This window comes from Cucurbita pepo, chromosome 6 (assembly GCF_057944985.1).
Source record: "Cucurbita pepo subsp. pepo isolate OVF chromosome 6, ASM5794498v1, whole genome shotgun sequence".
NCBI classification, from domain to species: Eukaryota; Viridiplantae; Streptophyta; class Magnoliopsida; order Cucurbitales; family Cucurbitaceae; genus Cucurbita; species Cucurbita pepo.
In genome coordinates this window covers 3,300,725-3,328,485 of record NC_141803.1, presented here as the reverse complement: position 1 = coordinate 3,328,485, position 27,761 = coordinate 3,300,725, and the positions used below count along the sequence as shown (strand labels likewise).

At 40.6% G+C, this 27,761-nt stretch overlaps 6 protein-coding genes and 2 pseudogenes across 9 annotated transcripts; 3 read left to right on the top strand and 5 right to left on the bottom strand.

Annotated features, from left to right (window-relative positions):
- The first annotated feature begins 162 nt into the window (after positions 1-162).
- LOC111785247 (zinc transporter 3 pseudogene) lies at positions 163-1,490 on the top strand (annotated as a pseudogene).
- A 357-nt stretch (positions 1,491-1,847) lies between these two features.
- Positions 1,848-3,670, bottom strand: LOC111797197 (anthocyanidin 3-O-glucosyltransferase 2). The gene has a single exon (XM_087124961.1). The coding sequence runs from the start codon at positions 3,439-3,441 to the stop codon at positions 1,963-1,965; it is 1,479 nt and encodes a 492-aa protein (XP_086981087.1). The 5' UTR covers positions 3,442-3,670; the 3' UTR covers positions 1,848-1,962.
- A 452-nt stretch (positions 3,671-4,122) lies between these two features.
- LOC111797050 (anthocyanidin 3-O-glucosyltransferase 2) lies at positions 4,123-6,373 on the bottom strand. The gene is made up of 2 exons (XM_023679924.2): positions 6,244-6,373; positions 4,123-5,811 (listed from the first exon to the last, which is right to left on the bottom strand). Exon 2 carries the CDS (start codon positions 5,747-5,749, stop codon positions 4,307-4,309), a length of 1,443 nt encoding a protein of 480 aa, XP_023535692.2. The 5' UTR covers positions 5,750-5,811; positions 6,244-6,373; the 3' UTR covers positions 4,123-4,306.
- Positions 6,374-7,139: 766 nt separating this feature from the next.
- LOC111797049 (Tetratricopeptide repeat (TPR)-like superfamily protein) lies at positions 7,140-9,740 on the bottom strand. The gene has a single exon (XM_087124908.1). It carries the CDS (start codon positions 9,601-9,603, stop codon positions 7,150-7,152), a length of 2,454 nt encoding a protein of 817 aa, XP_086981034.1. The 5' UTR covers positions 9,604-9,740; the 3' UTR covers positions 7,140-7,149.
- A 972-nt stretch (positions 9,741-10,712) lies between these two features.
- On the bottom strand, positions 10,713-22,186 carry LOC111797544 (putative phosphoinositide phosphatase SAC9). Of its 2 annotated transcripts, none has more exons than XM_023680579.2 (12): positions 21,426-22,186; positions 21,180-21,312; positions 19,810-21,026; positions 19,151-19,258; positions 18,824-18,994; positions 17,968-18,210; positions 17,288-17,719; positions 15,597-16,415; positions 14,474-14,671; positions 11,907-12,377; positions 11,576-11,806; positions 10,713-11,238 (listed from the first exon to the last, which is right to left on the bottom strand). In XM_023680579.2, exons 1-12 carry the CDS (start codon positions 22,047-22,049, stop codon positions 10,963-10,965), a joined length of 4,923 nt encoding a protein of 1,640 aa, XP_023536347.2. In that variant the 5' UTR covers positions 22,050-22,186; the 3' UTR covers positions 10,713-10,962. The 2 variants fall into 2 exon arrangements, with proteins under 2 accessions (XP_023536347.2, XP_023536348.2); XM_023680580.2 differs by having other exon boundaries at positions 21,180-21,302; positions 21,426-21,567.
- Positions 22,187-22,356: 170 nt separating this feature from the next.
- On the top strand, positions 22,357-24,074 carry LOC111797545 (anthocyanidin 3-O-glucosyltransferase 2 pseudogene; annotated as a pseudogene).
- LOC111797546 (uncharacterized) lies at positions 23,803-24,717 on the bottom strand. Its single transcript, XM_023680582.2, has 2 exons — positions 24,244-24,717; positions 23,803-24,133 (listed from the first exon to the last, which is right to left on the bottom strand). Exons 1-2 carry the CDS (start codon positions 24,679-24,681, stop codon positions 24,047-24,049), a joined length of 525 nt encoding a protein of 174 aa, XP_023536350.2. The 5' UTR covers positions 24,682-24,717; the 3' UTR covers positions 23,803-24,046.
- Positions 24,718-25,906: 1,189 nt separating this feature from the next.
- LOC111797334 (uncharacterized) lies at positions 25,907-27,738 on the top strand. Of its 3 annotated transcripts, none has more exons than XM_023680313.2 (3): positions 25,907-26,167; positions 26,551-27,381; positions 27,657-27,738. In XM_023680313.2, exons 1-3 carry the CDS (start codon positions 26,095-26,097, stop codon positions 27,686-27,688), a joined length of 936 nt encoding a protein of 311 aa, XP_023536081.2. In that variant the 5' UTR covers positions 25,907-26,094; the 3' UTR covers positions 27,689-27,738. The 3 variants fall into 3 exon arrangements, with proteins under 3 accessions (XP_023536081.2, XP_023536080.2, XP_086980742.1); XM_023680312.2 differs by lacking the exon at positions 25,907-26,167 and adding an exon at positions 26,181-26,460; XM_087124616.1 differs by lacking the exon at positions 25,907-26,167 and adding an exon at positions 26,182-26,397.
- The last annotated feature ends 23 nt before the right edge of the window (positions 27,739-27,761 follow it).

Genomic DNA, 27,761 nt, shown 5'->3' with positions numbered 1-27,761 from the left:
AAGTTGGAAAGTAGAAAAATTACAGAACGTCCACATTCCAAAAATTTTTAGTCCAACGACGCTTCGGGCAGTTATGTACTTTGATGTCGACATGATTTCTCCACCGCCAATTTGTTTTCCGAATTGCAGTCTTTAAAATCTCAAAATGTCTGCGTTTCTTTCACCCAGTTTCGAAATTGCTCCGATTCACCATTGCAATGGCGGACTTCAAGCTTCACCGTCTTCTTCCCGCTTTTCTCGTTCTGTTTGTTCTACTTGTTCCTTCTGTGATTGCTGCAGGCTGCCAATGTCCTGAAGAAGAAGAAGACGGAGGCGTTCGAAACAAAACCCTAGCCCTCAAATACAAAATCGTCGCCATAGCTACGATTCTCCTCGCTGGAATCCTTGGGGTGTTTATTCCCTTACTCGGGAGGGCATTGCCGGCCTTGAGTCCGGACAAGGATATTTTCTTTGTCGTTAAAGCCTTCGCGGCTGGTGTCATATTGGCCACCGGATTCATCCATGTCCTTCCTGATGCCTACGAGAATCTGACGTCGCCGAAACTGAAACAGAATCCTTGGGCGAAGTTTCCGTTCACCGGCTTGGTGTCTATGGTGGCTGCCATTGCCACTTTGATGGTGGACGCCGGTGCCAGTTCTTATTTCACTCGACTGAATCTGAATAAGGCTCAGCCTGAGACGGACGGCGATGGAGAGATGCATCCTGCATGTCACGCTCATGGCTCTGCCAAAGTCGTCGGATCATCCACGGAGATTCTCCGGCATCGGGTGATCTCTCAGGTACTAGAGCTTGGAATTGTGGTACATTCGGTAATTATAGGGATTGGTATGGGTGTTTCTGAAACTCCAAGTACAATAAAACCTCTTGTGGCGGCCATCACTTTTCATCAGTTATTTGAAGGTATGGGCCTAGGAGGATGCATCGCCCAGGCAAAGCTCAGAACCAGGGCAGCGGTGATAATGGCAGTTTTCTTCTGCCTGACAACGCCAATTGGGATAGCAATAGGCATTGGAGTAACCAACAGCTACGACGAGGATAGCCCAAAAGCACTCATAGTTGAGGGGATTCTGAATGCAGCCTCCGCTGGTATCTTAATGTATATGGCTCTAGTGGACTTTCTGGCTGCTGATTTTATGAGCCTTAGAATGCAGAGCAATGCAAAGCTTCAATTCTTTGCCAACGTTGCTCTTATTCTTGGAGCTGCTTTGATGTCTTTACTTGCCATATGGGCTTGAAACTCGTACCAATCTTCCCACCCAAAATCATTTCAAGTATTTGTTAGAACATAACTTCAAGGATTCTAGTATTAGAATAAACAGCGTTTGACACGCTATAAGTCTTGTGTTGTTTAGTCTGCATTTAGAGAGCTTGATGTGAAGTGACGAGTTGTTTGATATGAAGTTATGAAGTCTGTGTTTATCTTATATATACACAATATAAATTTGTATATATATATATATTGTACTATACTATTCAAATTGTTGTGTTTACTATTTTTCTTATAACTTTAAAGTATCATAAATTTTAACAACCGTGCAAGTATTTCTTCATTGCAATATTCACAAATGAAACACATTCTTATCATCTTTATAGCTAAACTTCGCTTTGAGTGTAGCTTCAAAGTTTGCTTGATTGCGAATGTGAATTTTAAATGATCTTTGTTATTGATCATCACGTGAAATACTTGAATAGTTTTTTGTTGTTGTTCTTTGTTAATTTGACTTAATAAAGTTGTTGAAATCATAAAATCTTACTTCGAGCAATCTCCAATCTCCTACAGGAAATAGAACCAAAATCTGGAATGGAAAAGGAAGATGAGCCAACCAGGAGTATCACGAGTCAGGGTCGAGCTAATCAACGATATCATAGGTCGGGGGCATGCACATTGAGGCGAAGAGAGTCATCTGTGATGGAGGTACACAAAATATATGTATATATTTTAAGCATATGAAACTGCATCCTTTAGTTTCCTCCTCCTGGCGAGTTGGCCAAAACGTTGTCTATAAATTTCCCTAATGAGATAAAGGACGATCCACCTTCCTTCACACTTTTCCTACTCTCTTCACTTTTAGCTTTCACTCTCTTCTTTATCTCATTACTTTCTTCACCCATCAATGTCCTGATTCCATTCTTTATCTCTTCTGCACTCACCAATCTCGGCTTACCTTCACCAAAAGTAATTCTATACTCTAATGTGATCTCCACAGCCAATCCCAATTCCTTCACCATCTGAAAGGCGTTGAATTGTTGCTCGGCGTGCATAGGCCATGTCGCCATCGGCACTCCATGCCATACACTTTCTATAATTGAGTTCCAACCACAATGTGACACGAATCCTCCTATAGAGGGGTGTGCCAATAGCTCCACCTGTGACGTCCATCCGATCACTCTCCCAATATCTGCTGTTCTATCGAGAAATCCCTCCGGTAGGACTTCTTTGATGTCGGTGTAGTTTCTCGGCGCTTCGAACTTACCCTTTGGTGGGGGCTGCCTAAGGGACCATATGAAGCCAACCCCACTTTCCTCCAATGCATTTGCTATCTCCACCACCTGATCTTCATCAAAGCTCACCATGGTCCCAAAACACACGAGAATCACTGATGATGGAGGTTTACCATCAAGCCATTGTAATATTTCTTCATAATTTTTAGCCTCACTTGATCCAGCAACCCCTGTGTTTTTCAAATGCAAAATGGGTCCAACGAAGTATAGCGGTGGGAAGACTCTGCCATTACTCGATATGGACTCCATGGCATGAAATTCCATTTCCATAAATGTATTGATGAGAATCCCTTTGATTTCTGATCTAAATCTCTTAATATGGTTATGAAACCAAATGGCCTTGTCCTTGTTGGAGAAGAGACTAGGAATGAGTTTACTCGGAATGGGATTAGCAAAATTTGGCAAAGTAATGAACTCAGTATCCGAGTTCAGCAACTGTTCCACCACCTCATTGCTATCATTCTGGTCGTAAAGCTCTTGAAGATGAACACTAAAAGCCAGAAAGCTAGCGCTGCAGGTATAAAACACATAACAAGGAACCCCAAATTCATTAGCCACATCGATCATGGTTGTACAGAACATGTCAATGACAAACCCAGCTAGCTGAGGCGAGTCAAGACTTGTCTCAGAGCCAACCAAGTTGGCGACAGCCTCTCTGACATAAGCTTTGTAGCTTTCAACCAGCACAATGAAGTCCTTTTTACTTTCTTCTGGAAGGGACGGTTCAGGAAGGACGATGAATTGTATAGAATTGCCTGTGAAAGACATAGAAAGTGAGTCGATACATTCAGCAACTTTGAGATCGTAGGGCAGCTTCATGGCGAGCACTGTGACAGAGAGACTAGGATCTCGAGTGACAAGAACATTGGCCATTTCTACTGTGGAAGCAAGGTGACCCATTCCTGGGGCAGGTATGAAAACCATCTCAAACTTCTTCATTTGAGCTGAATTTACAGATTCACACAGAATTGCTGAGTGCTGGGAGATGGGAAGAAGAATCAAAGTTTAGTGTTTGTAAAAGGGAATGGGATTGGCCAAAGATGAGTGGGTTGAATCGACCTTAGGATATGAATGTGATAAGATAAGATACGTGGCAACTGGTAATTCATAAACTGAGGTATCCTGCTTCAAGAGTGAGGAAAGTAGGATGATGTAATGGAGGGTGGATCTTCCTTCATCTCATTAGGCCATTATTAGTTTATTTGATTTGGCTTTTATTGCTATGAACTATTTGAATTTGTTTTTGTACTGTCGCCCGAAAAACCGTTTACTAGCTAGCCGAACTAGAGGGAACCTATTAGGAGATATTGAAAAACCATGTTGGTTGATATAGCAATTTCGTTTCCAATGGTTTGAGCGCTTCAAAGCAACCTGTTATCTATGATCAAAAGCATGTTGAGAAGAATTTTTTTTTTGTTTTTTTTGTTTCCATGTCCCTCGTGTTGCCGAACAGTTTAGCAAGGCTTAGAAATGTCCACAGGGGTCGGAAGCCCTTCTCATCCCCGTTCCCACCTCCTACTTCAATTTGTAATCCTCGATTTTTTTTTGGTGAGATTCGTGTGAAGATTTTTTTTTTTTATCATTTTTAATATTGTTTTTTAAAAAAAAATTAAAGAATAATTTCATCTTCCAATATAATTTTTATAAGAACATTACTATAAATTCAATAAAATGTCAATATTATAATATAGGATTCTGCACTTTATATATAGAAGTGGAACATGATCGAGATGGAGATGAAAGAATATAATCCTCGTCCCCTATCCTGTTTAACTAACAAAGAGAAATCCCTTTCTGTTAGCCTTTAGCATCTTCCTCCAGGCGAGCTAGCTAAAACGTCCTCGATAAACTTGCCCATTGAAACATAAGAAGATCCACCTTCCACCACACATCTCCTACTCTCTTCACTCACGCCTTTCACTTTCTTCCTCACCTCACTATCCTCCTCCATTAACTTCCTAATCCCTTTCTCAATCTCCTCCCCACTCACTACTCTCGGCTCGTCACTTGCACCCTCCTTCCGATACTCCACCGTGATCTCCACCGCCAATCCCAACTCCACCACCATCTCATACGCATTGAATTGCTGCTCTGCATACATCGGCCATGTCGCCATCGGCACGCCATGCCACAAACTCTCCAACGTCGAGTTCCACCCACAATGCGACACGAACCCACCTGTCGCTGGATGCCCTAATATCTCCACTTGCGGCGCCCACCCGATCACCCTCCCAACCTCCGCCGTTCGATCCAGAAATCCCTCCGGTAAGATGTCTTTGAAGTCCGTATAATCAGTTGGGTCCTGAAACACTTCCTTTGGTGGCGGCTTCCGGAGCGTCCACACGAAACGAACCCCACTTCGCTCAAGCCCTTCGGCGATCTCCTCCACCTGACCCTTCTCGAAGCTTCCCCTGCTTCCAAAGCATAAGAACACCACCGATGATGGTGGCTGCTCATCCAGCCACTTTAGCACATCGGCACGATCCGTTTTGTTGTTGTTCAAGTGTAAAATTGGGCCAATGGAATACAACGGCGGGAGATTCAAAGAGGAATCACTTGATAAAGAACATATCACATGGGATTCCAATTCCTCAAATGTATTGATGAGAATCCCTTTCATTTCAGTTCTTAATCTCTTGGTTTCTTCATAAATCCAAACGGCCCCTTTTTCCATAAAGAAGATTCCTGGAATGACTTTGCTAGGAATTGGGTGGATTAAACTCGATACTCTCAAATCAAAATCTGGGTTCTTGAATTGTGGATTCACTGCTTCATTACTGTTCTTTTGACGGTAAATTTCTTCAAGATGTAGACTAAAAGCAAGATAAGCAGCACTAGAAGTGTAATACACATAAGAAGGAACCCCAAGTTCTTTAGCCACATCCACCATGGTTGTAGTGAACATGTCCAAGACGAATCCAGCAAGGGGGTTTGTAAGTAGTGAGCTAACAGCTTCTTTGACATGGGGTTTGTAGCTGTCGAGGAGTACTTTCAGCAATAGATCTTTGCTATCTTTTGGGGCGGGTAATTCAGGAAGAACAATGAGGCGTAGGGATGGGTTGTTGGAAAGAGATTCAGAAAGGGATTGGATATATTCAGAAGCTTTGGATTCAAAGGGCATCTTCATGCCAAGCATTGTGATAGAGAGACGAGGGTCTCGAGTAACAAGAAGGGTGGCCATCTCCACTGTGGAAACGAGGTGACCCATCCCCGGCATGGGTATGAAAACCAGCTCAAACTTGTTCATTTTTTTGAAGAGTCTTGCAGGGAGATGTGGGTGAAGTTTGGCTTGTTATATAACAGTTGGTGCTGGGAAAAGAAGAAGAAGAAGATGTCATGCCTTTGCTGTAAGATAACTGGAAAACCAAGCGGACAAATGAAGATAGAAAATGAATGGTTTGAATTAAATATGAAATGATAAGATCAATGAAGAAGATGCAGAGTCTGCACGTGTGTGTTGGAAACTTCTATAAATAAACTATCCATTAGTTTTTATGGTTTAGCTATAAAATTATATGGTAACTTTTAAAAGAACAAAAAATTTTGAAAAAAAGTTTAGCAGTTTTCAAACCACAAGATAAACTCGGGTGAGGTCTTAAGAATACTTCAAGATATAACAGTTTATCATCACGACAGGTGTCAAGTAAAAATGCAGTGATATATGCAACTGAGACATTCTAACATATTCGTAAACTTAAACATGGTTCCTACATGATGTGATCAATTTAGTTAGACACTCACCTTTTGAAAGCGTTCAGGGAGGACGATAAAGCGTACAGATTTGCCCACAAAAGATACAGAAAGTGATTGGGCCATGTTGGTGTTGAAGGGTAGCTTGTGGGTGAGCCTTGCGACAGACAGAAGTTCATCTTGAGTGACCAGAATATTGGCCAACTCAACCGTGGCTGTAAGGTGACCCGTCCAAACTTGTTCATTTCCTAAAGAATGACAAACCAAAAGAGAAAATGATATGATCTCAACTGTGAGGATCCATCCAGTGGAGTGGTTCTACTTTTATGTGCTTGGAGAAGAAGAGAGGTGATGACAAATGTTCAATAGAACTTGTGGAGCCAGTACTTACAGTGTAACACTTACTTACTCTAGTCCAGGGTGGATGAGAGGTGACCCAAACCAGAGAAAACACGACGTGTGAAGGCCCAGTCCAGCTTTGTTGCTAAGAGACAATGGAGAATTGTAATAGTCCGAGCCCACTGCTAGCAAATATTGTCCACTTTGGCCCGTTACATATCGCCATCAGCCTCACGGTTTTAAAACGCGTCTGCTAGGGAGAGGTTTTCACACTCTTATAAAAAAATACTTCGTTCCCCTCTCCAACCAATGTGGGATCTCACAAGAACACAGATAACTTCGTGCATTTGCTGAACTCGAAGGTAAGCAGAAAGATCAGTAATCTAGTTAGGCTAAGAAAATGCAGCAGTCAAACGAATGGCTTGAATAAGTTTTATCAGGCTATGAAGACACTGTTGAAAATTGTTGGGAGAGGAGTCCCACATCGGCTAATTACGAGGTTGATCATGGGTTTATAAGTAAAAAATACCTCTCCATTGGTATGAGGCCTTTTGAGAAAACCAAAAGCAAAACCATGACAGCTTACCTCGTGCATCTCTCCTGAACATGGCCAATGTATCACTCATCAGTCTCCAGAGGACCACCGGCATAGGAGGTGAACTGTGGTTTATAACCAGCATGTTTCATCTCCATCAGTAATTCCTCCAACATGTTGTAAATCTGATCGGATTGTGGATGTTTCCTATCCTTGGAAGCAAAATGGTTCATAGAACCAGCAATCTCAATCCAACTGCTTCCAGTTTCCTTTTTCAAACCTCTCTCCCTCATCTGTTTTCGAACGATATCGACGTTTTCCCAGTTTCTTTCCTCCGCATATATATTCGAAAGCAAAACATGGTAACCTGTCTTCCCATTTCTTTTCTCCATTTCAAGCAACTTCTTGGCAACAACCTTTCCTAACTCAAATTGTTTATGAATCCTACAAGCAGCAAGAAGTGATCCCCAAATTTCCATTGCATTCCCTTGTTCCCCTAATCCTACGACGAACTCATAGGCTTCGTCCACTCTCCCGACCCTCCCCAGCATGTCTGCTACACAACAGAAGTGTTCAGTGGATGGTTGAATGTTATATACAGTTCTCATGGACTCAAAAATTTGAAGGCCTTCGTCGACCAAACCCGAATAACTACAGGCAGACAAGATTGCTACGAAGGTAACTGCATCAGGCCTAATACCAGATTTTTGCATTGTGTGGAACATAGAGAGAGCGCTCTCACCCATCCCATGTTGACCATAACCCAATATCATGGTGGAATAAGTGACTATACTTCTCTCACTAGCTTTTCTAAAAACATTTTCAGCATTGGCGATCGACCCTGATTTGGAATACATGTCGATAAGAGCAGTTGCAACAAAGACGTTTTGGTCCAAGTCGTTACGGATGGAGAATCCATGGAGTTGCTTGCCCCAATCTATGTACCCTGATGGATTACAAGCAGGAAGAATTGAAGCTAGTGTCACAACATTAGGCGTTATCTTTTGGTCGAGCATCTGTCTAAGGACGAGAAAGGCCTGATGGACGAGGCCGTTTTGTGTATAGCCGGACATCATGGCATTCCAAGTAGCTTGATCTCTTTCATGACTATAGCTTTTCTCAAATACATTTTGAGCAGCCTCAATCAAACCAGATTTAGCATACATGTCTATAAGATAGCTATCCATTCCCTCAAATTGGATACCATTCCTAAGTAGATAGCCATGAGTTTGCTTACCAATATTGGGGTTTCTAAGATCTGAAGCTGCTGAAAGCAGAGCGGTAACAGCCACAGAATCGATCATCATACCTTGCTTCTGCATCTCATAGAAAAGCATTAATGCTTCATCGTTCAATCCATTTTGAACAAAAGCAGAGATCATTGTATTCCATGAAACAACGTCCTTTTCAGGCATATAATCGAAAATTTTAAATGATACATCAGTTGAGTTGCACCTGGAGTACATGGCAATGAGGGCGTTCATTACACAAACTTGCGACACGGCTACATTCTTGACAACAAATGCGTGCAACTGTTCTGCTAATTCAAACGTCTGCAAGTGTGAAACTGCTGCTATGGCTGAAAGAAGAGTTACTTCATCAAGAGCAGCATCTTCAGACTCCATAGCTTGAAGAAAGAGTTGAATTCCTTCAAAAGGACAATTGTTTTGAACATAGGCACTGATCATTGTATTCCAAACCTCCGTGTTTCTCTCCAAACAACTGTCGAAAACCTTCTTAGAACATTCGAGCCGACTGAGCTCAGCATACATAAAAATTGCAGAGCTCACAACATAAAGGTCGTTAACATATTCACTGCCGAACTTCACAAGCATTCCATGAACAACATTGGCTTTCTTTAAGTTCCTCAAACATGATAAGGCTGGAAACACATTAACGAAACTAACTGGGCTTGGCTTTATTCCAAGTTTCAACATCAGCCTAAATTGTTTCACAGCTTCAGCATACCTCTCCGTTCTAACATACCAAGCAATAAGGGTATTCCAAGCAACGACAGTTCTCTTACGCATTGTATCAAACACCTTGCGTACCAAATCATTCCCCGAATGACCAGGAGCCATTTTACCATCTGGGGTAGTGCTCAAACACATAGAATACATATTCAAAAGGGAATTATGCACAATTCTACTAGGATTCATCAAACATCGAAGAAAATGAGCATGTACGGCCTTACCAACCACGAGATTGCGAGTATCGGCACAGGCCTTGAGAATAGAAGAGTAAGTGTAGGAATCGCACTTAACTTGTGGAGAAGACGATTTCATATTGCTGTAGAAGAGAAGGGCTTCATCGGGGAAGTTGTTGCAGACCAATCCAATGATGATTGTGTTCCAAAGAACGGTGGAAGGGCGAGGAAGAGTGTCGAAGAGTTGGCGGGCAAGATGGAGCTGACCTTCTTGGCATAGTCTGCTGAGGCGGTAACGAATAGTTGGGATTTTAGGGTTGGTTGAATGGTTATGAAGGGGGGGATTAGAAGGTAATGGGGAGAAAGAAAGAAGGGTTGCAGAGGACGCCATGGATGAGCTTCAGAGCTTCTACAATGGCATTCCACCACAGTGAACAGTGGATAGAGAGATCTACAGAATGTCTGAACAATATTTTGTTTATCCGATAGTTTTATTTTGTGGGATTTTTGCCGAATTTTCTATTTCCATTCCAATAAGATATCTCAGTGATCTCTCATTTTGACATCAATTTCTACGTCTATGGTGATGAAAGTCCCACGTCGACCAGACTAATTTAGAGAATGATAATGAGTTTATATCAAAGAATATTATCAGTCTTGTACACAAAGTAGACAATCCTGGTAATACGGAGAGTAGTAGTCGTAATTTCTAACATGATATCAGAGTCACACTCTAAATTTAGTACACTCTAAATTTAGTCACGTCAATAGAATCCTCAAAGTAGAACAAAGGACTCCAGGACTCCAACAGGAGTCGAGGCTCTTCGAATGCACAGTAAAAAATGACTAAGATAGTCGAGCTTGGAGTCGAGGCTCTTCGAATGCACAGTAAAAAATGACTAAGATAGTCGAGCCTCAATTAAGGGGAGGTGTTGGCGGGACAGGAATCGAAGTGGGGGACCTATCTACCGCTTGTGTATATCTCCTGTAAAATATGCTCCCACAGACATAAACTACATGGCCTACAACCCGCATCGGTGTGGCTTGGAAATTCTGACTTAAGCATTCACGAGCACACTAGTAGGCTCACATAAGTGGGTTCTCCCTTATTTTCGGGATGCTAAACTTGGGTGGAAGCCGAGATGGTCTCAAACCCAAAACAAATTATTTACATCAATTCAAAATCTTATGTCATAGTTCAGATCACTTCAAAACACCTTTTAAAACTTTCAGCAACAAAAAGAGGACATTAACAACCGCAGCGACAAGAAAACAAGAGGAAAGCAAGAGAGAGCTGCTGGGAGCATGGGTATCAATATAGGGTGGGGGTGGGGTTTGTGTTGAAGACCACGAAACTCGTGTACGTGGTGCACAAGTACTAGTAGAAACTCGTGTACGTGGTGCACAAGTAGAAGCTTATACAATCCAGCATCATACCACATCAAGTTTAAATTGTCAATATGATGCATTTGTAGACTATTGGGCAGTAATGAACTGAACTGATACTCAATCCCAACTCAAAAGGATCAAAATCTTGAGCAATTGATATGGTCACACAAATACAGACCAATTCACATCGGACATAGAGAATTTTTGTTCTAAGTTCCTAATTTGGTATTAATACGTAAAAGAATATTGGGTTAGATTTTGGCATCACAACAAAGAATGGAATCAAATAACACAATGAATCACAAAGACCATTTTTGCATTTTTCTTTTCCCCTTGGAGTAAGAGCAACAACATCCAAGCATCATATAGCAGAAAGACTTGCCCATTTTCCAAGTTCATAAGGATCTGCATAGTAATACAGCTTAATTCTATTGGACAAAGACAACCCTGCTGCAAAAACCCTGAATCCAGAGTCGTCTTGCTCCGCTGGGTCATCGGAAAACGCTGCAACGTCTCCGAGAAGTTTGAATATAATTTTCCTCGTTTGGACAAGTCTAGGAAGATCGAAATAAAATCCTGTTCCAGCCTTCGCTACCGGTAGTCGGTACTCAGCTATAGTTACTACAGTATTAGGCTCCTGTAAGAGTAGTAATGGTAACCATTTTTAATGAAATGAAACCTCCATGATTCAATCATACAGAAATGACTTTTGAAACATCATCAATGGAATGCTACAGTAAATTCCCAGGAAAAAAAAAGACATAAATTATGCATTCCAGCAAATATACTCATTGTCATCAGGACGAAAATTTTGTTCGTGACGGAATAGATAGAAGGCAGAAACTATGCTTGGAAATGAGAAAAATGGGATCCTTCTATGCATAATTGTTGTCCATGAAAAACAGTTCATCGATTGTATTCTGGCTACATATGTTTCTATGTTAAAGCTGTAAACTAAACAAAGACTTAATTACCTGAACAACGGAAACCTGTAGATGCAATACAGCAGGATAGATGTGCCTATCTTCTAAAAACGTAGCTGATGCATCCCAGATTTGTGCATCTGAAGAAGGTGAATGGGTAACTCGAGGTTTTATCGCACCGAAAGCCTCCAGACGGAATCCAGCAATCATTGGTGACGCTAGAGATAGATACTGTTCCAAGACAATATCGTTCTCCACAGCCGTTTCGGCTTCAATTGGAACCTAGAGAAAACAAAAGGGCAGTTAACAGCAAATTAGTATTACAGGAAGTTTGACAGACGCCACAGATTTAAGGCATTATAGATCACAGCAGGATTTCTACCTTGAATCTCCTTACTTGAGGGGCTCTCTCCAACCAGGTCCTATTAGATATATGATCAGAGCCTGATGATGAATCAAGACCCGTCTCTTTTTTCACTGGGATTCCAACTACAATAATTCGTCTAGCATGAAGACAAGGAATAGCTTTACTTGATCCTCCGAACGAGGCACGTAGATTAACTTGCGGATTAACTGGTGCAAAAGGATTTTCATCTAGAGACAAGAGGTTAAAATCTGTCTCATAATTAAAAGAACTGGAACCAGGGCGTTGAAGGCGTAGTGTCATCCAAATGATGCGGCATCTAACAGGATTTTTAAAGGTAAACCGGACATGCCTAGGTGCTCTATCGTCGCTGTATTCTTTTTCTGGCCCAGAAAAATCAAATGAAGATGGATTCAAGGATTGGACATCCCACTTCCCCATATACGACCTTTCTTCCCTGTGAATAAAATTACTCGCCCAGATTTGTACCTGCAATGAGAGAAGAGTGCAAGTCTCAAATTTGACAAGAATTCAATCCCCACCAAGATTCCAAAGCACTATAATAATATATTCCAAATTCATGGTTCAAATTTTTCCCCCATAAAAATGTGCCATCTCGTTATTTTCAAATCAACGAAACGTGTAATGTGTAAAGCAAAACAGTCTAACTGACGAAATTATTTGTACTTGGATTTTGCATTTCTTTAACATTTCATGAAATGTTGAGGAGACGCCGCCATGGTGGTAACAAAAAATTGATATATAGATAATTATATTTTGGGGCCATCAGTTGCATAGTACGTACAACAAGAGAGTGCGTACATGCACAGTTTCATATTAAAGAAGCATACTGGTACTAAAAGGTTGAAACAGAAACATGACGTCAAAATGCAACATTACATAATAGCACAAAATGACTCTAGTAAAACAAATGGACACGTCAAAAAGATATAACCAACGCGTTGTGAAGGTTATATATCCTTTGCATTATTCTCATAAAAAAGGGGGGTCTTTCAAGAGAAGTTGTTCACTTGACAAAGAACCCTACACCTCGTGGTAAAATCTCTAATGTTAACTCCAAGGTAAGCTTGAATAGTGCGAAATCAGTCATTTCCCAAATGGATTTCAGTAAGGAGGCTGATGCTCTTGTAGATTATTTTTCTATTAACTTTTGACTTACTATTTCAAGATTGTGACAAGAAGACTCCTATTTCTTCATCCCTATGGGCCAAATTTCATTATAGAAGTCTGTGGTCTTGAGTTTAGTGAAATTTCTCCTGTGGTTTAAGAAGGAAGTTGTATCATGCTCTAGCTTTACAAAGTTTGTTCCACCCTCTCTAAAGTAATTGGATTAACTTGCATGACGAGAATTTATACTTCTTTGCTGGTGATGGTTCTTCCAAAGCTTCTTTTTATGGAAGAGTTGTTCTTGCAAAGCTGGAGTGTAACACTTCATGCCCAAGATTTAGATCAGGATTTGAAATCCATATTCGACACTTGATAGCCCCAATATTCCCTTGTGATAAGACCACATTATCTACTTATCGGTTCTAAGAGTGAAGACTATCCCCACAACACAGGTTATTTCAGCATGCTTTGTCCCCATTTACATGTTTCGTAGGAAAATTCTCAGGAGGCCATCCAACACCCAATATAGAATTGCTCAATGCTCACCATGTTTAATTTTAGAGTTCTTATGATTGAGCCACTAAAATGTTAACTTGAAGCAATCCTGTATTGGATAACTTCCAGAAAATTTTCTTAGGAAACATGTGAGTAGAACAATGCATGTTGAAAGGACTCATGTTGGTCTATGAGGATAGCTTTCACTCTTAGAAGTGATAAATAGGTAATGTGGTCATGTTGCAGAGGATGCAAGGGAATGTCAAGGCATCAAGTGTCAAATCCAGATTCCAAATCCTAATTCGAATCCTGGACATGGTGCATTACATGGAGAGCTTTTCGAGGAGTCATAAGCAAATTTGGCTTGAAGTTTAGAGTTTGATGAAATCAATTTTTTGGTATTGAGAAGTCTTGATCTTGTTGCATTAGGATTCCACATGGACGGTACTAAAAGGTTTTTTGTTTGTTGGCAATTGGTTCTTGGTTTTCTTTGGAAGATTTGAAGTAGCTATCAGTTATCAGCATTTGGTGGAGGCCTTATTCATAGTTTCATCCGTCTTTCAGTCAAAGATATTAAAAAAGTTCATGGTTCTTTAAATGTTTATTTATTTTCTTGGCTAATCTCTATAAGGTTGTATTTTCTATTAGTATCTTTTTTCTTTTTCACTATTTGGGAGTTTGTATCTCTCGAGCTTTCATTCATTTGTATTATATCATTGAGAAGTTGTTTTAGAAAAACATTGGGAAGGTTATATGTCATATACTGTTGGTTAAAACGATTCCTTGTCCTTGAGAACCGTCCAAAATGATCCCGCATTGACATATTTAACTAGATCCTTGCAAGGTACACTGCTGGAATACTTCCAATCTCATGTAAATGGCTATATAGGTTCTAATTATAAACCTATTGACAACTTACACTAACAAAGAAGCATATTAAGTACGCAAATGTCAGTACTTACAATTGGAGTGTCTCCCGCAGAGTACCCACAAGGGCTCACAAGCAAGATGACCCCACTAACATCAGAAACGGAACCAAGAGCAATAACAAATTCAGCCGAAGTAGCACTCGGAGGAGCTTTCCAATATGAACCTACTGAACCAGAATCTAAGGGAGTAAGCAATGACAAGACTGGTGCTGAATCCGCTGCTGTTTCCACCTACAATTACACAAAACTTGCAACTTATTATGAATTACAAAGTCAACAAAATGGAAGATTTTTGCAAGTTAGATGGCACAATTATTTGAATAATATCAGATAATTTTCAAGAGATTAAAACTGCGAGTATCTTGAACTGACTTTTCTATATCACAGTATTTTTTTAAAGACAAAATCACATTCCATTTCATTTCTTCCAGGATATAAGGTGTCTGGCAAAATGGAACTGATAACAATGCCAAATTCAGCAGGCTAGGGCAATCATCTTTTAATGGAATGATATCAATGGCAATGAATTCCGAAAATTGTAAGCAATTACTGCTTCAAAGCTAATATGTTCGATGGAAATAACTTCGAAGCTAACTACAAAGCTACAAAGTACAAATATTGCATGTCTAGCAAAAAGATCTTTGAATGATTTGTCATCAACCAAGACATCCTCCTAAAATTTGTTTCCTTTTCATTGCCACGTAAAAGAGCAAAAATCATGTCCACCAAGCTTTTGTAAGAGGTCATCGCTTTGCAATAGCTTCTAACATTATGAGACCAAGCCTCTTCTATTATAGGTCTTTTCCCTCGATAGAGCTATCCATAATGTGAACTTTTTGAAAATGCAATGGTGACAAATAAAGATTTCAACCATATATATTGGTAATTCAAAGTTGCCAAACACCACTCATTCAAGCAGTTCTCCACCCAAAACTAGAGTTTTTATTCTTCTACTCCTAAATGTAAAGTCATTACTTTTTTTCAAAATAAAATCTCATACACTATCGTGAATGTTTTAATTTCCTTTTCTTTTTTAATTAGGTTTGAAAAGTAGAATATAAAATATAATCTCATAATTATATTCGTAAATGAGGAAGTCACATGTAATGCAGATGATAGAAAAAAGCTTTTGTGTGTGTAAGACTCAAAATATTACCGAGTTCAAAATGCTGGCAAATGGAAATTCAGCAACAGACTCTTCTCCATTAAGCAATTTTCTTAGGACCTTTTGTACTCGTTGGCCAGCATCAGGCAGATTCTTTCCAGACATCCAATCCCTTACTGATGATCCAATCACCTGGTTCAGAGCTCCATATGCAGCATCGTCTGCACGGGCCTTTCTTCGTGCACTAATTAATCCCCTTACATGGTCCAAAATCAATGCATCAAGCAGAACGTTGGGACAGCATTTTTTACAGACAACACCATCCAAACCATTCAAGACATCAATTCGGCTCCCATGACCTGATCCTCCCTGGCTTGAATAACCACTGTTTGAGACTTCCCTTGAGCTGTAGCTTGTTAGAAGTTGAGCCCCTCTCCCAGCACAGCATACTTTACAAACCTTTCTTTGGCATTGTGAGCATAACAAGACAGGCTGGGGAGTTCCCACTGAGGATGCTTTAGAGGGAAATTGAACTGGTGTTTTAATTTCAGCACGCACCTCACAGGTTCCACTAGAACAGATCTCTCCAAGTTCTGTGACGTTCCAGAAATCCACAAGATTGTCGATTTTATCAAGACCAATAGCAGCAGTAATTTTGTCTTCAAGATAAGTATGCCCAACTAATGCAAGATTGTTTGTCAATCTACATAACCTTCCAATATAAATTTCATCAAGCAATAGATTTGGATTTATAGTAGCAGGATCAGTTCCCATTGATAATAATGCTCTATCCCTTTCAGCAGCTGAAAGATTTAGCCGGAGGCGCTCAATTTCAAGTTTCATGGCTTCTTGGAAGCTGAGCTTCTTTTCCTGTATTATTCGCATAAATATTATCTGTCTAAATATGTTACATTAGGATTAGAATAAAAATACAGGATGATTAAATCGTCTTCATTTAATCATCATTTGCGCACACACCGCTCAAATAATGTCATGCCCAAGCATTCCCCATCTGCTGGATGGTGTTCATAAGATGACCTTGAAACTAAGTGGAATCCCAGAACTTGTACTAGACACTTCAAAGCAAGCCACCGTCTCTTCCTAACTTAAAAGCTATTACCACTAGCTATCATAGAAATTCCTAGTTCTTTCTGATTTAAAAACCACCAATTCAATAATCAACGTGCAGAAAGGGATTTAGTTGGATCTGGAGCTAAAGGAAAGTTATCATAACTGAAGTGCTGACTCCCAATATTAGGTGAAGAAATGGCTTTAAAAAAAGCTCTGCCGGCTGATTCCTTACTGAAAACCTCGTCCTAATTTCCTTTCCCTTATCTGTTACCTCTTGTAACCAACCCATAATCCACTCTGAGCAAATAGACTTTTTTAGAAAGCTATCCTGGATTTTCCTTTTCAGCCCTCATAGAGCATGTATTATGCATTGCGGGAGGCCATTATCCTATATTTTTTCTTCTTGTTATTTCTTTTCATTTTTTGCTCAACTTGTTCAGATGAGCTAAGCATCTTATATTATCTAGTTATTTGCTTCCTATCATCTACTTTCAGGTTAGCCAGTTTTGAAGTTAGGCTATTGTCACTTAATTTGTAGGTTAGCCCATGATCTGTAAGTAGGATGAGGCTGCCAACTCTTGATGCAACTCAAAAATTGAAATCTAATTGCACTGCTCTCGTTTAGAATGGTATCATGATAACCAAACGAAATATAAGAAATCGAAACATACCATGCGAGGTCCTACAAGGGATATGAGACAGTTTATGTACAGTTGGGAACAACTATCGGCAACCTTTGGATCTTCTGCTGGAGAAACTTTGACGTCGGTTTCAGCACCATGAAATCCAACATGCTGGTCCAAAAAATCAAGTAAGTCCTCCCCCTGATGTACAGCAGCTCCGCTAACTGGTTGAGAAATTGTATCTGTAAATGTGACTTCTCCAGACAAAAGGTCAATTAATTGGTCTGCAGAAGCACTCGTTTTAACAGGTTCTGAAAGGTCTTCATTTAATGAAGGGGCCAAAAATGGGTTGGTTCCTGAACCGGAAGAAAAATGATTGATTTCCTTATGAATCGTTTTAGTGAGGTGAGATAATCTTGCACCTGGTCCTTCATCATAAAACACTCCCCTCCAAGGAAGAGAAACTCCAAGGATCTCTATCTACAATATACGTCAACAAAGTAAAATATATTATAAAGTAGAAGTAAGAGCAAATCCTAACGTAATATGATATATGACAAAGAAATAAGGGAAAAAAACGATGGAGAGAGAGAGAATCACTAAAGATGTAAATTAGCGGGCTATAACAATTAAAATAATAATAATAATAATAAAGAAGGTCAACCAGTTAGCGGACAAGATGACCTCTAGAAATTGAGTGTGTAACTCAACCAGTTATCATTTCTCACCTCACCAAGTGTCATTGAACTTCTCCCAGAATCAGCAGGATAAAATGTAACAGCAACAACACGAGTAAGGAAGTCCAGTTCACCCTCTGGTTCTTCAAAATCATATAATAATGGAAATGTTGATGCGTCTTGGGAATGGAGGCGTGCACCAGCCCCTGTGATAGCCATATCCTCAGCACTTATTGGCCCAGGTAAGGTTATTAGAAGGTTTGTCCCATTTTCACACTGAGGAATGGAAGCACCCTGCCAAGAAACAACAAAACTATTTAGGAACAACAATAACCACACACTCATATTAACCATTTGCATACATACTAATGATCCATGCATGTAGGAACACATGGATGGAAGAACATACAGCTTCATGAATGTTTCCTTTTGTTTGAAATAGGGCAGTTCTATTTCTGGATACAAGTATAGAGGGTTGTAGGTAACTTGTTATGAATTTAAATTAAGTCATTTTGAAAAAAATATATAAAAGCTAGAACTAGAAGCAATATGCCGAGGATATATTGCAACATTGTTCAACAATCGGCTGACCATGTGAAAGGTCCTTTTAGTGTTTCATGTAACTGCATCAACAAGTAATAAGTAACAGAGGAAAACACCCAAATGATCCAATATGCAATAGAACAACTGTTGAGGATTTGTAACTGAGTGAAATCAATAGTAGTTTTTTTTTTTTTTTTTTTTTTAGACAAAGTAAATGTCACATGAATGAGCAGCGTAGCAAAGCAATTTCTTTATGCGACTGCACTAACTTAAGAGCTGTACCTTCTACATCTCATGAAATTGAATAAAAGAGGCCCTATGATCATAAAGCACGAAGGGTAAATTTTTAGGAAAGAATACAAACCTCAAGTATTAGTTTTAGCCCGTCTAAATTACGGCCAGTCCTTACATCAACGGTTGTAGGATAAGTTGAATCATCTGCACCATGAGATACAGTAAGAAGAAGCTGACAGACATGGCAAGGCTCAGTTAGGTAAATGAAGAGTTCAACAACGTCTGAACCCTGCGGAAAAACCTGTAGGACAAAGAACACAATAATTTCATGAAAAGCCAGCAAGCAAGACCAAACATAACATCAAGTTTCTCAAGGAGCAAGGTTAATAGGAAATTTGACTATATATCATGTTTCCATCAGAACATATGATTCAGATAATAAAAGAATTTCCAGTACCCAAATCTCTCCTTTCTTCTTAAAACTCAGAAGACCAGCTCCACCATTAGAACTTGGAAAGATGTTGGTAACAGGTTTAAGTAAAAAACTGGATGCTCGTGAGAGTACCTACACCAATCCATATAGTCAATCAATGCAACAGACAGAAAAGTGGAGCATAAGTAACACACGATAAACCATATGTGCATGATAAGGCAATAACCAAAGGAAATAATGCAATACTTCAGCCAGGATATGAAAAATCAAACAGGAAAAAAAAAGTCACATGGTAGACCAGGAATAGCTACAGCACAAACCCTCTTTAAAGATATAGTCCCAAGGAGAGGCTCATAAGCGTATAAAAGGACGCTTCTTGTGAAGCCTAAATAATGGAACTTCTTTCACAAGCTAATAACATTGGGATACCCAGTGCCATCATCAACACTAAGCATGAGGTGAAATCATCTCTCGTTCTTATCATTTATAAATAGGAAAATATGTATTAACTAGTGCATTGAGTAATAAACAAAATCATAAAATGCACAATAAAACCATGCGTCTTCCACACCCCACACCCCCCAAATAAGAAAAATAGATAAATAATTAACAAATAGGAGTCATAATTCTCAAATTATTAGGTATTGAAGATCAAATGGTCCGGAAAATTCTCAAAAGCATACATTAAGAGGCTGAATAGGTATTGATGGAAGATGTTTGAAAAGCCTCATTCCGAGAAACATCTCCAGCTGCTTTTGTCGAGAGCTGTCAACAACAGCATTTTTATATCTTCTCTGCAAAGTAATTTTCATATTTTGTGCTGCAGAAAATTGTTTAAACTTTCCTGGTTCTTCATTGAATATGTTAAGGATTTGGCTATGCATAGCTTTGGAACCAGTATAAAGGGTGGCATGAATATCCCCGGCAGACAAAAACAAATCTGCTAGCTGAGAAACTGGAAATAAAATTGTTGATCTCTTGAATTCTTCAAATGGCATATCAAATCTTTTCCAAGGTTTATCAGGACAAGGATGAGTCCATGTTGTGGTCCTAGTATTATGATCAATATAATATGTTTTCCCTGTCACAGCATCACTCCTTTTTTCCCAGCCTGGTGGCAGTGGAGCTGTATATCCACTCTGTGTATCCATTGAACGATAACCCATTCCCCAGTCATTATCTAAAGATATCCTTAGCCGCCTGCATTGCTCCATGAAGACTTGGAGAGCACCAAAATAACTAGCTGCATTGGTCCTATCCAAAGAATCAGCACAGTTAAATCGTATGACCCCATTTTGATGGGATCTTATGCAGAAATCACCTTCAAAGTCATCATTATGTATGATTTCACCTCTATAATCCTTGGTCTGTAAGCGGGAAGGTAAATAATCCCCTTCAGAAACACCTATTGATATAGTAGGGCCTTTTAGAAGCCTCCACAGCCCTTCAATCGTTAGCTGTTCGCCCTTTAACTTTGTGCTTGCATGCCAGTCATAATTTATTAAATGGATTCTAGTATATGGAAGTTTACCCGTTGATTTAACAAAATTCACAGATTCCTCAAAGTGCTGAACTAAAATAGATTCTGATTTTCCTTCTCCATTCCTAAGCAAATTTATGCAAACTATAGGAACTAAAGCTTTTTTGTTCCGATTTCCTCCACCAACGACATCGATTTTCCCAGCATCATATCTCTTACTCAACCTCTGATAGTACTGAGCGCTTCCTTTATAAGGATCGCAATCAGAAACATATATTTCTGCTTCTGCAGCAGTGATCTTCAGCTCTGCACCCCACCAAATTGGAATAGTGCCCCTTCGCCAAATGTATGTGTTAAAAGGAGTGCTCTGGCCAGGCTTTTTAGGTATCCATACCAGTTGCTCACATTCAACCTCGTTCCCTGTCAGATTTGGAGTATTTGTAACTAGGAGCTTGAATATATTACTTGTTCATATGAGGGAATGCATCAACAAACAGCAGGAATAAACAGGGGCAGTGAACTACGGCAATGGGTAATGAATTATTTTCTAGTACTGAACAAACGCTACAATACCTGTGCTGAAGCACGAATTCAATCCCCTGGCCAAATATCGAGTGCCAGGATGCAGCCTGCTTCGACGAGCAATAAGTGCGACAATGCCTTCCATCTGACCGGAACTCCCAAAACTTCGACACTCTGCAAACCCCTACACAATATTACCCACTAAGACAGCAGTACAAACACTGCCACAATTCACGACATACCATGAAATCTGTTAAAGATTTTGGAGATGATGATGAATTAAGTGAGAAAAAAAACCTGGAGAAGCGTAACGCAATGATGAGGCAATCCAATGTTCTTGAATGCCATCGAGAACCAACTGTTCCAAACGAACTCTTCGTCAGGCTTATCCAGCGGCATCCGGCTAGGGAACGGTCTCGTGATGTCCCTTGATTCACAAAAGTAGTGTTTCCCATCAATATCAAGCTCGACCAATTCTTGTACGTTCTTGAGCTCCCCCTTCCCCTGAACCTGCGGATTCTGCAGCAAAACCTTGATGCACTGACTCTCCAACACCGTGAATATGGTTCCTCCACCAGGAAAATTCGGAACACTGGCTGAAAGTTTGGTGGCGACATAAAGTAAACCAGTACCGCCCAAGGCAACGTATCCTAAAATGGCTCTAGCTTGGACAGAGGACTTGCAAAGCCATCGCGATCCGTTGGTAATGAAATCAATTGCCTGGGACTCGTACTTGAAGAGGTCAAGGCCGGACTTCCCATGGTAGCGAAGAGCGCCGGTGGTGGGATCGATGTATATCAGCTGGGTGTCGTTCCTCGAAGACAAGCTCGCAACTATATATACTTCGCCGGATTCAAGTGTCAGAACGACTATGGATGTGTCTCGAGAACTCCGGCCACCGGCTGCGGGTGAAAAGGCCATCGACGGCGATAAATCTTGCCGGACCGATACAAAGAGTTTCGATGAGATTCAACTGAATTGGTCGGATCGGGCACATATGACTAAGAGACCAGCCAGAAAGCGAGACCTCAGAGAGATGAATTTTCCTCTTTTTATTTTCTTATTTTTATTGAAAAAATAATAATTTTTAATAACTTTTTAGGTGATAACTAAATTAAATTAAATAATTAAAATGATATAATTATTAATTTAAAATTTTAATTGTCCCATTTATTTGAGTTAAATTAAATAAATAAAATGATATAATTATTAATTTAAAATTTTAATCGTCCCATTTATTTGAGAGAAACAAGATCGACGGCGAAGAAAGGCAAGGCATTCTCTCTTCCACTTCCACTTCCACCGGCGATCAGAGACATGGAGACGGCGGAGCTGGTTTTTGTCCCGTCGTCGGGAGTGGGCCATCTCGTCTCCACGATCAAGTTCGTCACTCAATTTCTCGATCGTCACCGTCGATTCAACGCCACCATTCTCGTCATGAAATACCCATTTACGCCGACGTCCACCGATGGAATCTCCGATCCCCCGCCACCTACCGCCGCCGTTTCTCCCGCCACGCCCCGAATTCGAGTCATCCATCTCCCCCTTCCTCCTGATCCTCCTTCGCGCCAGATCTTATCCCAGTCCTTCGAGAAATACTACTCTCTCTACATAGAGAGCTACAAAGCCCTAGTAAAAAATGCCATTAGCGACATTGCCGTCCCGGTCGTTGGCTTGGTTCTTGATCTGTTTTGTTCTTCCATGATCGATGTGGGTAACGAATTAGGCGTCGATTCGTACATCTTCTTCACTTCTGGCGCTGGATTTCTCGGGTCAATGTTTCACATCGAAACCCGCGATCGACAAATCGGTGTCGAATTTGACAAATCGGAGGCTGATTCGATCATTCCGTATTTCGCCCACCCTGTTCCGATGGGGGTTTTGCCTCAGTTTGCGTTTAACGGTGGCGGAGGGTTCAGTTCCATGGCGCTACACGCTCGAAAGTTCAAGGAATCTAAAGGAATCATTGTCAACACCTTTGCGGAACTCGAACCCTATACTTTGAGTTCACTCTCTGAAGACGGAATCCCTCCGATCTACACGGTGGGGCCGGTGCTGGACCTGGAAAGCGAAAATCGGCCAAGTCCAGATGAAAATCAAAGCAAGGAAATTAGAGTTTGGCTCGATAATCAACCGCCGTCGTCGGTGGTGTTCTTGTGCTTCGGTAGTCGGGGATGTTTCACACCAGCCCAAGTCATGGAAGTAGCAAAAGGGCTGGAAAGTAGCGGAGTGAGGTTCCTCTGGTCTCTGCGCCGGCCACCGCCGCCGCACAAGAAGTTCGAATTACCGTCCGATTACACCGATCTTAACGATGTCTTGCCGGAGGGATTCCGGGAGAGGGTTAAAGGGAAAGGAAGAGTATGTGGGTGGGTTCGACAAGTGGATGTTTTAGCCCACAGAGCCATTGGTGGGTTCGTTTCGCACTGCGGATGGAACTCTGTTTTGGAAAGCATTTGGCACGCCGTGCCGCTCGTAGCTTGGCCGCAGTACGCCGAGCAACAGATAAACGCCTTCGTGCTTGTTAAAGAATTAAAATTAGCGGTGGAGATGAAGATCGATTACCATAGGGACTGTGGATATCTGGTGACTGCCGATCAGATCGAGAAAGCTATTCGATCTTTAATGGCGGACGACGATGCAGCAGGGGAGGAGGTGAGGAAGAGAATGAAAGAAATTAGCCGGAAAAGTAGAAACGCCGTCAATCATGGTGGTTCCTCTTACATTTCATTTCAGAATTTGATTGATACCATGTTGGCTTAATCTGATCCCATGAATCTCTTTGTTTATGGGTCTGCTTTTTCATGAGAATCCATGTAACAGATCTATGGAATAAAGTTAATTACACATATTCTGTTTTTCAAAAAACAGAGGAAATGAAATAAGAACACTGTAAAATGATGATTCTATGAATCATTGCTTTAGAAATAGAGTTTCATTTGAGTTGCAGGATCCTTCTTCTTCTTCTTGAAATGCTTGGTGGCTGCTTTCAGCAGCTTGCTCCATACCTGAACATTCATGGAATTGGAAGTTAAATTGCAGTGAAGAACATCAAGAACACCAAGAACAATACACCCAGATCTTACTGAAACAGAATCAAAATTCAAAAACTAAGCACCTTTTTGTTATGTGGGTAGCAAGCAGCAGCTTGCAGAGGCTTGGGGGAGAAATCAGCCGCCATTTTCTTGTTCTTCATCTTCTTCATCTTCCTGTTGCTTTTCGAGATCCTGAAACGGATACTGACGCCATTGGAGAGAAGCTTCTTCTTGAGGTTGGAGGTAGCTTTCTTCAAGCTGTTCTTCTCCGCCGTCGTCGACGACGCAGCCATTTCCGAATCGGAAGGAAGCTTGATGGGGGTAATCAAATCCAAATCCATGGAATGGTAAGGCCGAGGGACCAAAGGGGACCAAATGGTGCTCTGAGAGTAATCAAAATCAAAGGCGGAGTTGTCTGGGAATTTGCAGAGAAGCTCTTTGGACATCAATGGCTCCAAATACTCCACCACTTTGATCAGTCTCTCCTTCTCCTCGTCGTCTTCCCAAGGCCGCATATTCATTTGGGATGTTCTTCTTCTGAGCTCTGGTTCAGCTGAAAAGCTCGAATCTGTCTTTAATGGTGTGGAGAAATGCAGAGGGAAGGGAGAGAGGAGGAAGAAGACAGTGATAAGTTACCGTTGGAATAGCAGAGTGGTTGAATTGGGCATTATGTTGGTCATGTGGTGGTTCCCAGACGTTGGGTTGGTCTGGTATTGGGCCGTTGGGCCCAATTATAACGTGAATTGACGGATTTACCCCTACTTTCACTTTTTCTTTTAAATTATTAAATAATTTGCCTTACCTCGATTTGATTCCCATTGTCGGAATTAAAGAAATGGTGAAAATATATTTAAATAATTGCTCCAATTTTTTAAAAAATATTTAATTTTTAATTTCTAAAATTTTCATTTAACAAAAAAAAAATATAATTACAAACATATGATGGAGAATGTTTCCTTTTCGTATACCTGTGAAGACAGGGACATTTGTTTTAATCCAGCGAATAAGTCAACTATGAGAAATCCGAACGTCCGAACGTCACGGACAACATTAGTGTATGTTCGGGCCTCAAGCAGAGAAATGTTTTAGAAAATGTGAGCGAGAAAATGCATTTGAAAACGATTTGAAATAATTGAAGAAAACAATGTTATATGGTAAAGAAATAAAATAAAATACCACGACTTAATATAGCATATAACTCAGGGCATGAAGAATTTATGACTAATCGTATCCCGTATCCTACATTTTGGGGCATTTTAGGTCTGGTGGGCGTACACATGATCTTGGGGCATTTTAGGTCTGGTGGGCGTACACATGATCTTGATGAACGATCATACACCCGGTATTGACACAACTTAAAATGGTAAAGAACTATCTAATATGAAAACATGTAAATGAAGTTTGAAATGGACAACATGTTTTGAACAAGCATAATCATGACACTGAGCTCCTATCCATATCTAATTTAAAATTTGAAGCTTCAACTAAGTAATTGTGTTAAACGAGTTTAAAAGATGCAATAACATCATCGTAACGTATTGATTGGAGGAAGATTTCCAATAATGCGAACTTTGAAAAAGCGGAATCACAGACGCAGATAGGGAGCACAGTCAATCCATTTTGAGTAGAAAGAAAGCAACATAAAAAGGTAACAAAATCTCCCATTTTCTTCATCTTCCTCATCTCTCAAGCAAGAATCTATACCCATTATGTTTACAGACCAGCGCAGGTTTACATTTTCATCTCCTCTGCATTGCACCACACTCACTATATCACTGTACTGTTGAATTTGAATGACGAACAAATCGTATTTATTCTTTCATGGCTGCCTCTGCTTTCCTGCTAATACTGTTCGCTTTTCTACCTGGGTTGCCCATCAAGTGTTTGTATAAATGCCGCTTCGAGCTGAAAACATTTGAACAGCTCATTGAGCTATGGAGCGATTGTGGGTTGTCTTCTTTTACATCTCTATTGCTTTTTTATCCACTGCACTGGCTATTCCAAGTGGTAATTGATTATTGTTTTACATTTTCATCTCCTCTGCATTGCACCACACTCACTATATCACTGTGCTGTTGAATTTGATTGATGAACGAGTCGTATTTATTCTTTCATGGCTACCTCTGCTTTCTTCCTAATTCTACTCGCTTTTCTACCTGGTTTGCCCACCAAGTGTTTGTATAAATGCCTCTTCGAGCTCAAAACATTTGAACAGCTCATTGAGCTATGGAGCGATTGTGGGTTGTCTTTTTTTTACATCTCTATTGCTCTTTTATCCACTTCCCTGGCTATTCCAAGTGGTAATTGATTATGTTTTTACATTTTCAAGCTCTGTTCTTTTGAATGTGGTGTCTGTTTTTATAAGATTTCATGAGACTTCTTTCTTGCAGATGCTGGTAGAAGCTCAACCAGTGAGTTCTTGAAGAAGGTGAATCTTCAAATTCAAGAGGGGATTATTTCAAAACCCCAACTGAAATTCTTGACTGTTAACTCTCCATTTTCATTGCCTCCTTTTGATTCACTTGCACCAATCCCATTGCCTGTAAAGTCTCCTCCTTTCTGTGAAGATGAACCGACCCAAACTCCTCAGTCACCACCACCACCACCGCCGCCGCCGTCACCACCTGGGATGATGTATTCCCACGCCCCACCACCGCCACCACCAGGGATGATGTATTCCCGCGCCCCACCACCGCCAGGTTTTCAGCCCAATGTACCTACCAGAAGCCGAAGCCCTCCACCAAGCCCACCTAGCATCATCCCAATGACCCCTTCCGTCCCCTTAGCCCCATATCCTCCTAAGAACATTTCCAGCCCCACCCCACCAACTGGTCCTCCAAGCCCACCTCACCAGTATGGTCCTACCCGACCTAAACATGCTTCTGGGCCACCCAGTCATGGGGGGCTTAGCCCACCAATGGGGTTCTCTCCGCCACCTGGTTCACCTCCTGCAGCACATGTGGGGAAGCCACGGTCGTCTGGTGCAGCATGGTGTGTGGCTAAGCCGTCTGTGGCTGATGCAATAATTCAAGAAGCCATGGATTATGCTTGTGGGTCAGGAGCCGATTGCATGGCCATTCAGCCTAATGGACATTGCTATGAACCTGACACTATTGTGGCACACGCCTCGTATGCTTTCAATAGCTACTGGCAGAAAACCAAGGTCACTGGCGGTACCTGCGATTTTGGAGGAACTGCCATGCTTGTAACAGTGGATCCAAGTGAGTTCATCACTCGCCATCTGTTTTCCAACATGTTCCTTTCAAATTCAACACAACGACTAGTTTAAACTAAACATTTAAAATTTTAAAAAATCCTCAATTACAATTTGAAAAAATCACAATAAGAATGTTTAAGAGGACAACATAAATTTCAAAGAATAAGAACGATATCGCTATCAAACGGGATCTTAATTATAAAAAATATACGTGCTCCCTTTGATCCAATAACTTAGAGTCTTTTTTTCTTTTTTTTTTTTTTTTGTTTTTTGTGGCAGGTTTTGAAGGGTGTAAGTTCGTCCTCGGTTGAGATCAGAGATGGAGACACTCCTTGATTCATCATTTTTGATATATTGAATCTATGAAAAAAAATTAGCTCTCTC